Below are 13,503 nucleotides of genomic sequence, written 5' to 3'. Positions count from 1 at the left end.
CCTGGTTAACTTTCGTGAGTAAAACTTCAAAAGAATGAAAACCAGTGATGTGTTTAAGGGTAAATTTATATTTACTGTCATAAATATTAGCAACACCCCCTCCTTTTCGGGATGCACAGGGGATATGATCACTAGTATAGCCAGGAGGAGAGGCTTCATTTAGGGCAGTAAATTCATCAGGCTTTAGCCACGTTTCACACAACATCTAGTTTATGATCAGAGATTAATTTACTGCAACTGCCTCTGGAGCAAGGGATCTAACATTTAGGATTCCCATTTTGAGATACGAGTTGATACAGTCATTTTTGTTTGTGACCAAGGTAGAGGAAGGCTTTATCTTAAGGTTGCCATTGTTAGCACAATCTTGTTTAACTTTTTTCAGCTTGGAAGCATATCAGAGTCACAGTGGCAATAGGTAAAACTGTACTAACTACTCTGGCTATGCTATTGACAGACTCTGATATGCTAGCAGGCTGGCTAACAGCCTGCGGCCTGACCTGCACCCTATCTCATGGTGAGGCTATAGGAGTGAGACTCCTGTCAATGTTCCTAGATAAAAGAAGAGCACCACTCCAGCTAGGATGGAGTCCGTCGCTCCTCAGCTGATCAGGCCATGCCCAATTTCTGGGAGAGTCCCAAAAATAGAGCCAGAACTCAGTTTTCAGCCAGCAATTGAGTTGAACAAGTCTGCTGTAGAGCTCGTCACCACCCCTAGCTGGGAGGGGGCCAGAGACAATTACTCGATGCCGACACATCTTTCTAGCTAGTTACACGCTGATGCTATGTTCTGCTTCGTAACCTCTGACTGTTTCATCCTAACGTCGTTGGTACCAACGTGAATAACAACATCTCTGTACTTGCAAGTTATATACTTTTCTAGCACCAAACCCAGATTTGCGGCTACATCGGTGGCTCTGCCCCCCGGTAAACAGTGTAAGACCCCTACCTGAAAAGTTACTAGATCACATACCTGAGCAGGCATGGTGAAAGTGTTCTGTCCCTGAGAGAGGGAGGGAACACAAACTTCTCACTGGTGGTGTAATCAGCAATACACTATCTGCCATTTTACCTGGTAAAAAATGTGATTATTTGAAATATTAATATGAAAATCCACACCCGCTGCGTCTTTGTCTTATTAGGCAGTGACTTCATGTACTGACATGATCTTTCTTGCAGGTAAAAGCAATTGTCCTTGTTAAGAATGAAAGGCAAACTGCCAAGTTAACACTTAATCCCCAACACTGTCAGCGCAATCGAATGCACATCTTCAGGGGGGTGTAATTGAAACATTTCAAACGGCAGGCCGGCAGGAGTGCCAATGAATTAAGAGGATTTTTGGGCATTATGTATCAGATGGCTCCGAAATTTCACAATGAGTTGATGAAAGGTAATCATTAACACGTACCCATAGTTAAATTTTTTTGTGGAATAGATGGGTCAAACTTGGTGCTTGATACAGGAAGATAGTTTTATCTTTCTTAATTCTGGTCCTCGTGAGGGATGTGCTCGGTTGCCTTCCATTTGAAACAGGAAACAAACGAGGCATTGTGGATGCCTTTTTCTATCTCTGCCAGTGTATCTTTATATCGGCCCTCAGGAAAACCTGCAGATGTTTTATGGTCACCTTATCGAGGTCATGTTGTTGACTGGAAGTCTTCAGAGAGCCAGCTCTGGTCCACCAACCATCCACTCTGTTCTGGGGTTTATTTTCCAGAAACCAATACTAAAAGCCAACGGGCACCAACATACCGGTGCCCACCTGAATGTCCAATAAGAAACAGATTTGTTGTGTGTGTGTGTCTGTGTGTGTGACTGTTTATTTCCACATGCAGGCGATGGGTTGGCCCCGGGTCATTTATGTCCCCTGGTAATGTGTGGGCTTGGTTGATCTGTGCCCTGATAACCATCTCCCTCATTAACTCTCCCGTTTTCTCTCTGTTTTCTCTCTCTCTCTGTTCTCTCTCTCTCTCTCTCTCTCTCTCTCTCTGATCTCTCTGTTCTCTCTCTCTCTGTTCTCTCTGTTCTCTCTGTTCTCTCCTTCCTGTTTTCTCTCCTTATATTCCTTCCTGCTCGCCCGGCAGCGATGTGGGCCCAAAGACGGCGCTGTCGGACTGGGACTCAGAGATGGGCGGTGCGGAGCGGCTGAAGGACAGCACGGACATGCTGCACAATGGTAACCGCGGGGACCAGGAGGCAGCCCAGCGCCTTGCCAGACGCCTCTACCACCTGGAGGGCTTCCGTCGCTCCGACGTGGCCAAACACCTTGGAAAGAAGTGAGTGTGCCATGCCCTGCGACGTTGACACCAACTCCAAGTTTTCTCCGGGCTTTTGGTGGCCGAGCACTTTGCCAGGAGATTAAACAGGATGGGGTCGGTTCCGCTACCCTGGAGAACTGTTCATACACCTTTAAAATGAAATCCGCCCCAGGCTAACATTGCCATGGGCTTCACCCATCCGTGATGTGGTTGCACCCCTTACATAATCTGTTGAGAGACACTAGCGAGCATGGGAGTAATCAAATTACCAAGTAATTTATAAAGTAATTCTCAGTGCTTTGTTCTGAGGTTGGTGGCAGTGCCTAAAATTAACCCTTTGGGCCACCAGCCACTGTGACAGGGAGATTAAAAGTATATCCACCTGTCAGGAAGCACAAAACGAAGCATTATGTATTTGAATTAACAAGTAATGTGGTTATTTTTCCAATTTGCAAGATAAACCTAATCTAACCTAAAATATCACAGGTGATCCTTTTTCAGCTGTCCCTTCAAATATCACAAGGTTACCGTGGTAATGGAGACAACAGCACTTGAGTCTGTGATGGATTTTTTCCCACAGACACTCGCTAGCGTGAACCCGACCTTAGGGTGACCTTAGGTTTATGTCTTCGCTAGCTGTTAAAGCTCAAACTCATGCTAACTGAAACAGAAAATCACCAAACGTTAATAGCAGAACTATGTAAATAACCCAGAAACAATCCGTGAAGTTGCGTAAAAAATATATTGCACTGGGATTTTTCAAAAACGCCTTACTAGTGGGCTGTGTTATGACCTGTTCTCTATACGGGGGTTGCCACTCCCTTGTGCTCATACCAAACGATAAGCAAACCAGAAAAGAAAATGGTAACCAAGATAATGGGTAAACACAAACCTGTAACCCGTTACATTTGCTGTTCAGTCATTTGCTGTGCAATGTTGCTGCCATTGGTGTGCGTTGCTGAAATGGTATAACTATTGAACTAAATGTCAGAAATACTTTATTTACTACCAATTTTATTCCCCATAAAGCAAGTGAAAATATGCTCATTGCCAGAGTCATAAGCATCATTCAGTTAACTGCAGGAATATTTTGTAGCGGCTTGTTTTGAACACTGACCAGGTAGCTGAAGATATTCCACGCAATAATTGCATTCCGGAACACTGATTCCCACCCTTCCTTAAGGTAGTCTTATCACTGATCTGTGTATTGATTGATAAAGTAAAACATTTTTCAAGTTTGCACTCTTTCACTGGCTCACTGTTGCTGGATTCACTTGAATCTTGTGTATCTGATCATGTAGTTGACAGCAAAGGTTTTGCTGAAAATACTACTCTCACGGGTGAAAGTTAACGTAAACAATCCAGATATCTCATTGCTAGGAGACCTCCACATGTAGAAATCCAAGAGTTATTTCTGCATGCTGGCACTAAAATAGCCCCGGTTGAAAAGCCACCGTAACTGTCTAACAGGCTTTTGTCTTTTCGCTTACTCAACTTGCATATTTGTGGCCTCATCATTTTTATGCCACATCCCAAAGGCCTCCCTATTGCCTTGCACAGCGCTCTGTTAGAGGTGAGTCCTTTGGTCCTGCTGAAATGTAGTGCACTAAAGGAGAAATGGGGCACCATTTTGGAGTGCCAATGTTTCAGGACTATTTTGGATTCCATAGATTATTCCGGTTTTTTTTTATTTTATTGCGGCCGGCCAGCTCCTCTTGCAAGGCCCTTTTATGCTGCTGTACAGCACACACCCTTCCGCCCCTGGTATGCGTTTCCTGTCGTACTCTACGAATATTATCGAGCGTAAACCCGCCAGAGAAAGTCGCCGACTTGATGTTTCGAGGACAGGGTGTTGTCATGGCTCCCATCGAGGTATGTCTATTCGAGGCTGAGCTTGAGATGGTGGGCCTGAATACCGATGTCTGCCAGGCATGTTAGAAGGTAGGGGAAGATGCATGTGTCAGTGAACCATTGTCAACTGTTATAGGAGAGACCATGTGAGGAAACGAGTGAGTCAGGTGACTTTGTGTATCGGAAGAACAGGAGAGTGCCTAGAACACAGCCCTGGGGGGAATTAGCATTATGAGCCTACTGAAGTCCACCACTCCAATGCTCTCTAACTCGCCTGCTGATCCATGGGTTTTGCCATGACATAGCGGAAATTAATTAAAGGCCAACGGAGGTTGAAGTTGCCCGATAATAATATTTATTGTTGGTGAACGACCGCCAGGAAGTGACTTCATCAAGGTGTCAAGTTGCCAAGGGCCCCTGATCGACAACGGGTGACGTCAATGAAAGGGACATGATGATATTATAGAGAGGATAAAAACAGGTGAGCAAAGAGGAAGAGAGAATCTCTCTACTTTGGAGAGATGAGTAGCTGTTTTCCGACACCACCATCAGGCTCTCAGACCATGGGGAAAACAGTTGGATAAAGAGAGAGCAGCTGCAGTGACTATGTTTTCTGGGGTAATCCATTTCTCCGTCAGAGCCAGAAAGTCAAGGACTTGACGGTCAGCTTAGGCTGGGATAAACACGGCCTTGTTGACAGCAGCTCAAAGGTTCCGGTTGGTGCCAGAGTGTAGTTATTCCACATGGGTTGTTGGTCTGCTGTCTGTGAGCACAAGATTTGAAGGGTCGCGTCTATGGGATGGAGAGTGTTCGTAAAAACTACAAGGACAACTCCCGCTGAAGCAACCAGGGAGGCTTTAGTACTCAAAGTAATTGAAAACAGCCTGGGAGAAACTTAACAACACCTCTTTTAAGAATGTGATTTTGGAGAACAGTGACAAATTGCTCCATCGACAGCTCAGGGTTGAACTAGGCTAGTGGGAATAGAGAAGTATTTAAATGGTTCTGACTAGCAGTCCTAGACAACAATGAATTAAGTAAATAACGGGCATCAATCAGAGCAGGATTAGTCAAGCTATGAATGAAGCACTTCTATATCTCACTCACTGGCAGTGATCCCTTGAATCATTTGCATTGCCCATTACTGGTCGTCTAGTGAATGGAAACGCAACGGTTTTGTGATCTGGGCATCCCTTGAACCAAACCCAATAGCACTTTTAAATCATCATACCATATTTTTTATGAGATAAATGAAATGGCATGTTGCAAGAGAACCACTTTACAAAATTAAAATAAACTGTAATTGCTTACGGCGAACAAAATCACAGACTCAGCCGTGCGAAGTTGGGTTTCTTTTGGTCGTGGCATTGAAAAGGGGGCCGATACGTTTGGTCTGATCACATTAGAGCAAACGAGGATAGGGAGAAGTTAGGAGGTCAATCTCGTGCATCTGCGATTGCTGTCATTTATTTTCTACTCCAGTCTGGAAGGCGCTGCATGGCAGTTCATGCTCCCAACTTAGTGGGAACATTACTCACTGGAATGGATTACATGGTAAATGTTTCCATCTGTAACAGGTAGAAAAATTGCTCTCATTTTGTGTCAGTGCATCCTTTGTGCCTAGGCTGCATTAGGGTGGATGTGCATCCTTTGTGCCTAGGCTTAGGGTGGATGTGCATCCTTTGTGCCTGCATTAGGGTGGATGTGCATCCTTTGTGCCTGCATTAGGGTGGATGTGTGAGTGGTGACGGTCACCAGAAATAAATGATAACCTAATTAACTTCACCATTGGTTCTGCTTTTTACAAGTATTAGTCTTCTATATGACTCATGACTAATCTGAACCGATGTGACATGCTTGAACAAAAGAAGCGGAAAGTTGCGAATGAGCATGGTTGACACCTGTTGATAAGAGATCTTGTCAGTGGAAATCTGATAAAGCAGACTTAGGTTTAACCGAGACATGGAAGTGCATCATGGAAGAAGATGTCACAAAGATCTGACTCTTGCCTTCAGTGTTTGTTTGAGCTAATGAGCAAACATATCGCGGTCACTTCAACAGAACTTGGTAACCAAGTTCCTTCCCCTTTCATAGGTTTCAAGTGCCTGAAGCTTTCTCATAACACTGCTTCCTGGAACCTCCAGCTGTCTCCGCACTCACCATCCTTTTTCAAACACCTTTTGTGTACCTAAAATGTGGCCGGTTCGGTAGGTGGGATTCTGTTAATTTCTGGGTCACTTCTCCCCTCAGCAAGGCCCCTTTCAATGGCCCTCCGTCTGCACCGCTAATGTCACTTAGTAAGGCAAACAATGCCTAACGAGGTGAGCAATTGGATCGCCACTCGGCATTCAATCGCCCGGAGTGACACCTTTTTTTTCCGCTGACAATGTTAAAGTGCCAAGGACCCTTGGGCGAGGCCTGGGGTATAAATGGGGGGAAGGACCCGGTTGTTTGGCCTCAAGCAACTCTCCTCTTCAGCCGGTCTGCTGCTACTCTCCAGAGCTTCTCTTCCGCCACCTCCACTTCCACCACAGCCCTCCGTCACCATGGCCCTCTGGCTCCAGGCTGCTGCATCTCTTCTGGTGCTGCTGGCTCTCACCTCCTCCCCCGGCGTGGACGCTGCCGCCGCCCCCCAGCGCCTGTGCGGCTCTCACCTGGTGGAAGCCCTCTTCCTGGTATGCGGAGAGAAAGGCTTCTTCTCCTACAGCCCAAAGAGAGACGCGGATCACCTTGCATGGTTCTTATCGCCCAAGTCGGCCCAGGAGAGCAAGGTTGTGGAGTATCCCTTCGATAGCCAGATGGAGGTGATGGTCAAGAGGGGCATCGTGGACGAGTGCTGTAACAAGCCCTGCAGCATCTTTGACCTGAATAACTATTGCAACTGAGTCCCCTGGATGTCGTACAGTTTGGCCTGCTTCTGTACCTGTTCTGTGACCAAGTCGTGTTCCTCGGATGTCTTCAAACAGCAACAAGAAATGTTCTGAACCGGTTTTTGTCTTACAGAATAAAGTTCTACAAAGATTATAATGTTTTTTTTTTTTCAATGTGTCAGCTTGTTAGTCTGATTTTAGACAGAATTTGACAATCAATATTTTTAAACATCAGCAGGTTGGCAGCCTGATTCCAGATCTGTTTTAATGTTGTTTTTCCAACACCAGTCATGATTAAAGCAGATCAATGGCCGTGTAACTGAAATGTTTCTAGTAATGTAATTTGACCCTATTAGATGGCTTATGTTGTGAAATTACTAAATGGTAAAGTGATAAGATTTGGGGCAACAACCATTAAAGCAAGTGTGAAAACTCTCAAAAATGTCAATAGATTCACCCTCCGTAACCTTTTTAGTGAAAGATACATAGACTTTACTATTGTTTCTACTTGGTAAATGGTTGCTATTTAGAGTTATTGAGCAATACTCTAAATGTAGCTACTGTAATAAAGAGGACATAAGGCATGTGTTTTGACAGTGTTCGGTAGTAAGCTTAGTTTAGTACCAGGTATGAATTTGACTTCCCACTTAGCCACTTGGACCATATATATAAATGGTTTAAACTTAAGTCATTTAGCAGTCACTCTGATGCGGAGTGAATTACTGTGAGTCCATTCGTCTTAAGATTGCTAGGTGAGACAACTCTGTAATAAATACACTTGAGTAAAGTGAAGTAGCTGTCAACAAAGTCAGTGCTAGAATGAAACAACTACCTCTATGTCGACACACCATCAGTTTAGAAACCCATACTTCCATTTGGGAAAATACAAACACTCAAATCCCAAATTTCTAAATCTCTTAATACAAAGTATTTACCTTCTTTGTTAGCCATAGATTCGACCTTGGGAACAGAATTGCTGCAGAGAACTCGGCGTAAGGCAGGGAATGATGGGAAACTTCTTAGGCATCAGACAGGGTTGTGGCTCCTAAGTCTAGGGGGGGGGGCCACAGGCATTTGGTAATTTGTATGTGTGGTCAATCTGGAGTCCTGAGAATGTTGTGAATGGCCGCTCTGATCTGGTTGGTGGTGCTTCGTGGGAAGCACCAGGAGCAGGGCCGCGTACAATGTGGTTATTCGGTTAAGAAAGTCAACGGAGGTGTTGTATCAATACAGTAAAAACGTGTATGATTGTAAATGGAGAATGTTCCTCATGCTGTGGGATGTAAAATTAATGTTAGTGTGTTTTCCTTCTTTTGTTTGGACACCATGGCTTCAGGTCTCATCCAGTTGTGGTGTTTTGTGTCTTAGGGTAATTTACATTTGAGTTCCCTTGATTTGTCATTTTTTCTATTGGCTGTGTATTTTGCATGTCAGGGGTAAGAAAAGTAAAGGGAGGAAGGAATTAGGGCAAATGAGTTAATCACCACCAATTGTCCTCATTTGAATTACACTTAGAAAATCATGCAGAACAAGTTTAATTAAAGGGTTCATTAGCATATTTCAGTAAGGCATTATCAAGCTCTCAGGGCACTGTAGTTTAAATTGTCATCCATGTTGGCTGTGGGTTTTTCATGAGCGTGGTGGGAAATCTATTGTACACTACGTACGTATGCCTGCTTTTAGAGAGCTCCTCCCTTGCAGCATAGGAGCTCCTCCCACATGGCGTGGGAGCTCCTCCCCCTGCATACACTCCACAGGCATCAGTTTCAAACACACAGGTAACTAGCCACCTACCTGCACTGCCTGGGTGACCTGACCTCCTCAAATTGTACATCACCATTGTAGTCATTTAGCAGACCGTTCATTATCTAGAACGACTTATAGTAGAGTGCATACATTATTCATATTGCTCCCCAGGGGGAATGAGAACCACACCGCCCTGGCGTTTCAAGCTCTGTGTGCTACGATTGGAGACACTCCCCCTAATCCCAGATGTTTGATGTCTGTGCGTGCATGTCGGATGAAGCTTCTGACTCTTTGTAAAATTGATCTTCATCAAGTGTTTCATTTCTTCATCTATTTAAAGCTTCAGTCATTAGTAAAAAAAAAAAAAAAAAGCTTTGCAAACGAAACCGCTCCATCAAAGAGCAAGGACTGATCATCGCTGATTGCATCATTATATCTGTAACCATGTTTTGATGCTATATAGTGTTTATTTCATTTTTTTTTTTTTACAGACATTGGACTGAAAAGGCATATTATAGGCTTTGATAGGGTAGGCCGGATTAGAAAATGTCATGAGGCAGGCAGTTTTTATTTCCAAGTCCAAAATAAATTGAAGAAGCCGCTGCGCAATTCTGCTTGAAAGTATAGTTTACACAAGGTTGTTAAATACATTGTTCAACTGCATTGTGATTATTGGAATGTTCCGAACAGGAACTGACCGCCAGATGCATGCTGCTTTTTGGTGTTCTTTTTGTCGCCAAGGAAACCAACTCCTACATGGTTCTGTGACTCTTCATCCCCAGATAAAGCTAGAAGAAAATGGAGTCTTAATTCTCTATTTGTCTTCCTCTACTGTAAATCATTTGTTGATTTGAATCTGGTACTGAGTGGGTGTTTATTAGAAACGCAAGGGTTTTCCCTTCAAGCTAGCAATGAATAAAAAGCTGTGCAAAAGTCATGTGTGCTGCAATATGTTTGAAAGTGATCCACTGCCACCAGGCTATCATGGCCCTATACAAACTGTAATAGCCCACCAGACTATCATGGCCCTATACAAACTGTAATAGCCCACATTCCTTGACCCTATAGTGCGTGTGTGTGTGCCTGCGTGTGTGTGCGTGCAAATCTGCCAGGACTTTGATGCTATTCTGTCAGTAAATGTGCAAACTGCATGCCGTACCAGAAATATAGGATACACAATTTGTTTGAGAGGGCTTTTCTTGTAATTCATGCATTACATGTGTACAGGGCTAATGTGTATAAACAGGCTAATTGTTTTGTCTAAATTACACTAGGACTTGGAAATGCTCTGACATTGTCAAACACAAATTTGGTGGACACCCTTGCTTTAGCTAGTTTGCTAATGTTTTACTGGGGCTGCTTCCTCGACCAGTGAGAGACACATTACCAAATTTTTAACATGGTACACTTTGTTCTCGCTGAGGCCATTAGCTTGCTAGCTCGGACATGTCGTCTGTTAATTAAGTAGCAGGAAAGCAGGGCATTTTTCTTTTCCAGTCATAACTCACTGGGAAAAGTTTTTGTAAGTAACCACTGCCAGTCCTTCTGGAATTTGGAGCCACGCCTTGCATCATTGTTATTAGCTAACATTGAATAATGACAGAAATGTAAATTAGTAGAGTCCTTCCATCAAGGCCAACTTAAAATGGATGGTTCTCCCAGTTCAAATGCACTGTGTGTAATAGCCTGGGGATGAGGTTAAGGCAGTAGTTTCTTCAACGAATTGACTGACTGTGGCCTTTGGTCTGTATCTTGACACCATTGCCTTTTGTGTGTTACAGCAATGACTTCAGCAAGATGGTCGCCGAAGAGTACCTCACTTTTTTTGATTTTACAGGGATGCCGTTGGACCAGTCTCTCAGGTAACCACTTGTCTCATTGTTGTCAGTTTTCTTAAATGTTGTAAGCATGGATAAGAGAGGCATTCCTTTAACTATTTCACAGAGGGTCAGCCTCCCCCCAAATAAATTACATTTTGACACGATCAGCAGTTTTTGCCTCTCCCAGGGGCATTTTTGATGAGCTCTGATATTGATTCATGATGTGCACCTCATTTCCTCTGACTTGTTGCTTCTGTCTTCCCTTAGATCTTTCTTAAAAGCTTTTGCACTAATGGGCGAAACCCAGGAGAGAGAGCGGGTTTTGATCCACTTTTCCAATAGGTACTATCAATGTAACCCCGCAGTCATCTCTTCACAAGGTAATTGGGATTTTTAAGAAATAATTTCTGTGGTTAATGTACACCTGCACCCAAGCCTGTCATGTCATGTCTTTTTCATATCGCGTGGTCTTTTTAACGAGGAAGTGCGTGCGACAGGCTCAACCCATGAACTCCACTTCATCGGCTCAGTAGTGGTATTGGGACTAGTATTTCTGACAAAAGCCTATATCAATATGATCAAATAGACGTTGCTTTATTGGCCTCTGCTGCATTAGACTAGTCTGTCTATCCATGTCGGTATTATAAAATGCGTTTGCCTTGTCTTCATCATCCAGTGTATAGTCTATGGTACCCATCCATGTCTCCATAGTAACCATCTTGGTAACAACAAGCCTCTCTGACCAGTAGGTGGGTAAAAGCTAAAACGGTCCTCTGGTTGCCAAGACGGTTGCCATGGAAGTGATGTTACACTCTGGCCCCTGTGTAGAGATGGATTGTGTGGTCTCCGTCGTCATCATCATCGGGGGGTACTTGTGCATATCTAGAGTCTCTTTATAGATCTGCATGGGTAAGATGACACATTTCAACTGTGTAGGAGAAATGTAACGCGGCGTCTTTATCTTGCCATACCCTTTCCTCTGGGCGATTCATACACGCCCGCCTCAACCTCTGCCCCTCGTTTCTCCTCAAATAGTCAACGTGCAAACGATGAAGTGTCTGTCAATGTACATTTACAATAATAAAGCACAGTTGATAGTGAAAACAGGCACCTGGGAAGTTAGCCTTCAACAATGTGTTTGATCTTTGCAGATGGAGCCCATTGCCTTACATGCGCGCTGATGCTATTGAACTCAGACCTTCATGGCCATGTAAGTCCCTGTGTGTGTGTGTGTGTGTGTGTGTGTGTGTGTGTGTTAGGTATGCTGTTTTGCTTACAAAAAAGTTATTCTGCCATTTAAGCTTGTGCCTTGAAGATAATTGTATTATTTGGAACTCCATGCATTGTTTTGACACCCTCAGAACTAGAAGCCTCATTTCTGACTTCTATTGAATTTTGTGTTTTCATTTTGAGCGGTTCGTAGAAGTGAAGCTTTATGCTATAAGTTCATCCCTGAGACCCTTCTGGGCCTGAAATGTCCTCCGTAAGGAGACCATGGTGATGAATGGATGCTGAAGTGGTGACTGTTGACCAGATCCGTTTTCTTTTAGAGGACAGCTGGTTCACGTTCCCTATTGTTCATCAGAAGTGCTGGGCTCAGTAGGTTTAAAGGGTCTCTGTTCAGCCCATGTTATCCACCCCTCTCACACAGCGGGGGTATTTTTGAAATGTCCACGATCAAATAACATTGACTGTTGCTAAAGCAACTTGTGTTGGTGTAAAAGGTCTCAGTCTGAAGTCTTCCCTCCCTTTACTGTGTACTGCTGGTGGCTTTCTACTCATCAGGGGCCTGTCAAGACCTTTGTCTGATCAACACCCTGACACCAAGCCTGTCAGGCAGACGCGTGCGCCGAAGAAATCCTAGCTATACTTCTAATTTTGGGGGCAGTTAGGCTAGCTGTCAAACACTGCAACTTTGTGAGGGATGAAAGGTATTTTGTGTGTCCCATTTCAGACTGGCGCTTGAAGAAAAGGATGACTAATGCTGGCTGTATGGGCCCTATGCACCATCCCAATGAAACATATTTCAGCTCCTCCATTAGAATGGGACTTGGTCAAAACAATTCGGCCCCCGTTTGTTTCGATAGGTAAAACAGTTTTACCTTTTTTATTTAGGCAGTCTAAGTGAAACATTTATTTTTGACTATACGGGCCCGGTCTGTGAATTATAGAAATCAGTTGAAAAACAAACATGGCTATGCTTTAAGGGCGGGCAAACTTTTCTCCAACAGGACTCAAACCCATGGTACTTGATTCACCTGAAGAAGTCAATTTCTTCAACTCACCTGTTTTAAAGAGAATCTAACTGAACTCCACAGCCCCGGATCTCCTACGATTATCTGTCGTAAGGCTATCCTGTCAGTGAATTCACAGAGTACACTTCTAGTGGCAGAAGGTGGCCAACGTGCACCTAAAATTTTTTTAATGTAGTTATTTAGTAACTGAACTCCTAATGCCAAATTGCTTTGGAATGGATACAGACTTGTATAAATATATATAAATATATTCTCATGTGTAATACAAGTTGGTGTGAATTGCTAAATAGCATGTTTGATATTGTTTAAGGCCCTATAAAATAGTGGGTCAAATGTATTTCCATTTCAAAGATTTTTGCCATCATTGGGAAACACTGCTTTGAAGTCTACAGCAATGCTTCAGGGATGTAACTTGGGCATTCTGGGACAACAGCTGTCACTATAGCCTACTAGTTAAACTAAGTGGCAGGCAAAGGAGCATTGAGAGGTCTTCCTTCTTTGCCTCTTCAAAAATTGGAAGGAAAATACTAAATGGTTTTTGTCAAAAGTTTTTTTTAGCCTTTTTTATGGATTCTGTATATCCAACAGTCTGTGCATATGTAATGAATCTGTAAATTATAAATATGAGAAATATAGCTTTAGCTTTTTTTGCCTGTCCCAAAGTCTGCCTGAGACACTCACTGTGTGGACATGTGCATTTACCCAG

The 13,503-nt window shown here is 43.5% G+C and overlaps 2 protein-coding genes across 4 annotated transcripts in view; both read left to right on the top strand.

Annotated features, from left to right (window-relative positions):
• The window catches only part of psd3l (pleckstrin and Sec7 domain containing 3, like), a 107,585-nt gene that overhangs the window by 47,484 nt on the left and 46,598 nt on the right, over positions 1-13,503 (top strand). For all 3 annotated transcript variants that reach the window (XM_029125023.2, XM_010889589.4, XM_010889591.5), the window contains 4 exons: positions 2,082-2,273; positions 10,504-10,584; positions 10,810-10,922; positions 11,694-11,752. In XM_029125023.2, coding sequence (XP_028980856.2) covers positions 2,082-2,273; positions 10,504-10,584; positions 10,810-10,922; positions 11,694-11,752 — 445 coding nt within the window. The remainder of the gene's footprint in view (positions 1-2,081; positions 2,274-10,503; positions 10,585-10,809; positions 10,923-11,693; positions 11,753-13,503) is intronic.
• On the top strand, positions 6,517-7,424 carry LOC105021727 (insulin). Its single transcript, XM_010889587.4, has one exon. It carries the CDS (start codon positions 6,536-6,538, stop codon positions 6,989-6,991), a length of 456 nt encoding a protein of 151 aa, XP_010887889.2. The 5' UTR covers positions 6,517-6,535; the 3' UTR covers positions 6,992-7,424.

This window comes from Esox lucius, chromosome 14 (genome assembly GCF_011004845.1).
Source record: "Esox lucius isolate fEsoLuc1 chromosome 14, fEsoLuc1.pri, whole genome shotgun sequence".
NCBI lineage: Eukaryota > Metazoa > Chordata > Actinopteri > Esociformes > Esocidae > Esox > Esox lucius.
Note: the sequence above shows the minus strand (reverse complement) of the source record. Positions and strands in the feature narration are given on the sequence as shown.

Coding starts and splice junctions, on each gene's coding strand:
- LOC105021727 (XM_010889587.4), top strand. CDS start 6,536: ATGGGGGGAAGGACCCGGTTGTTTGGCCTCAAGCAACTCTCCTCTTCA.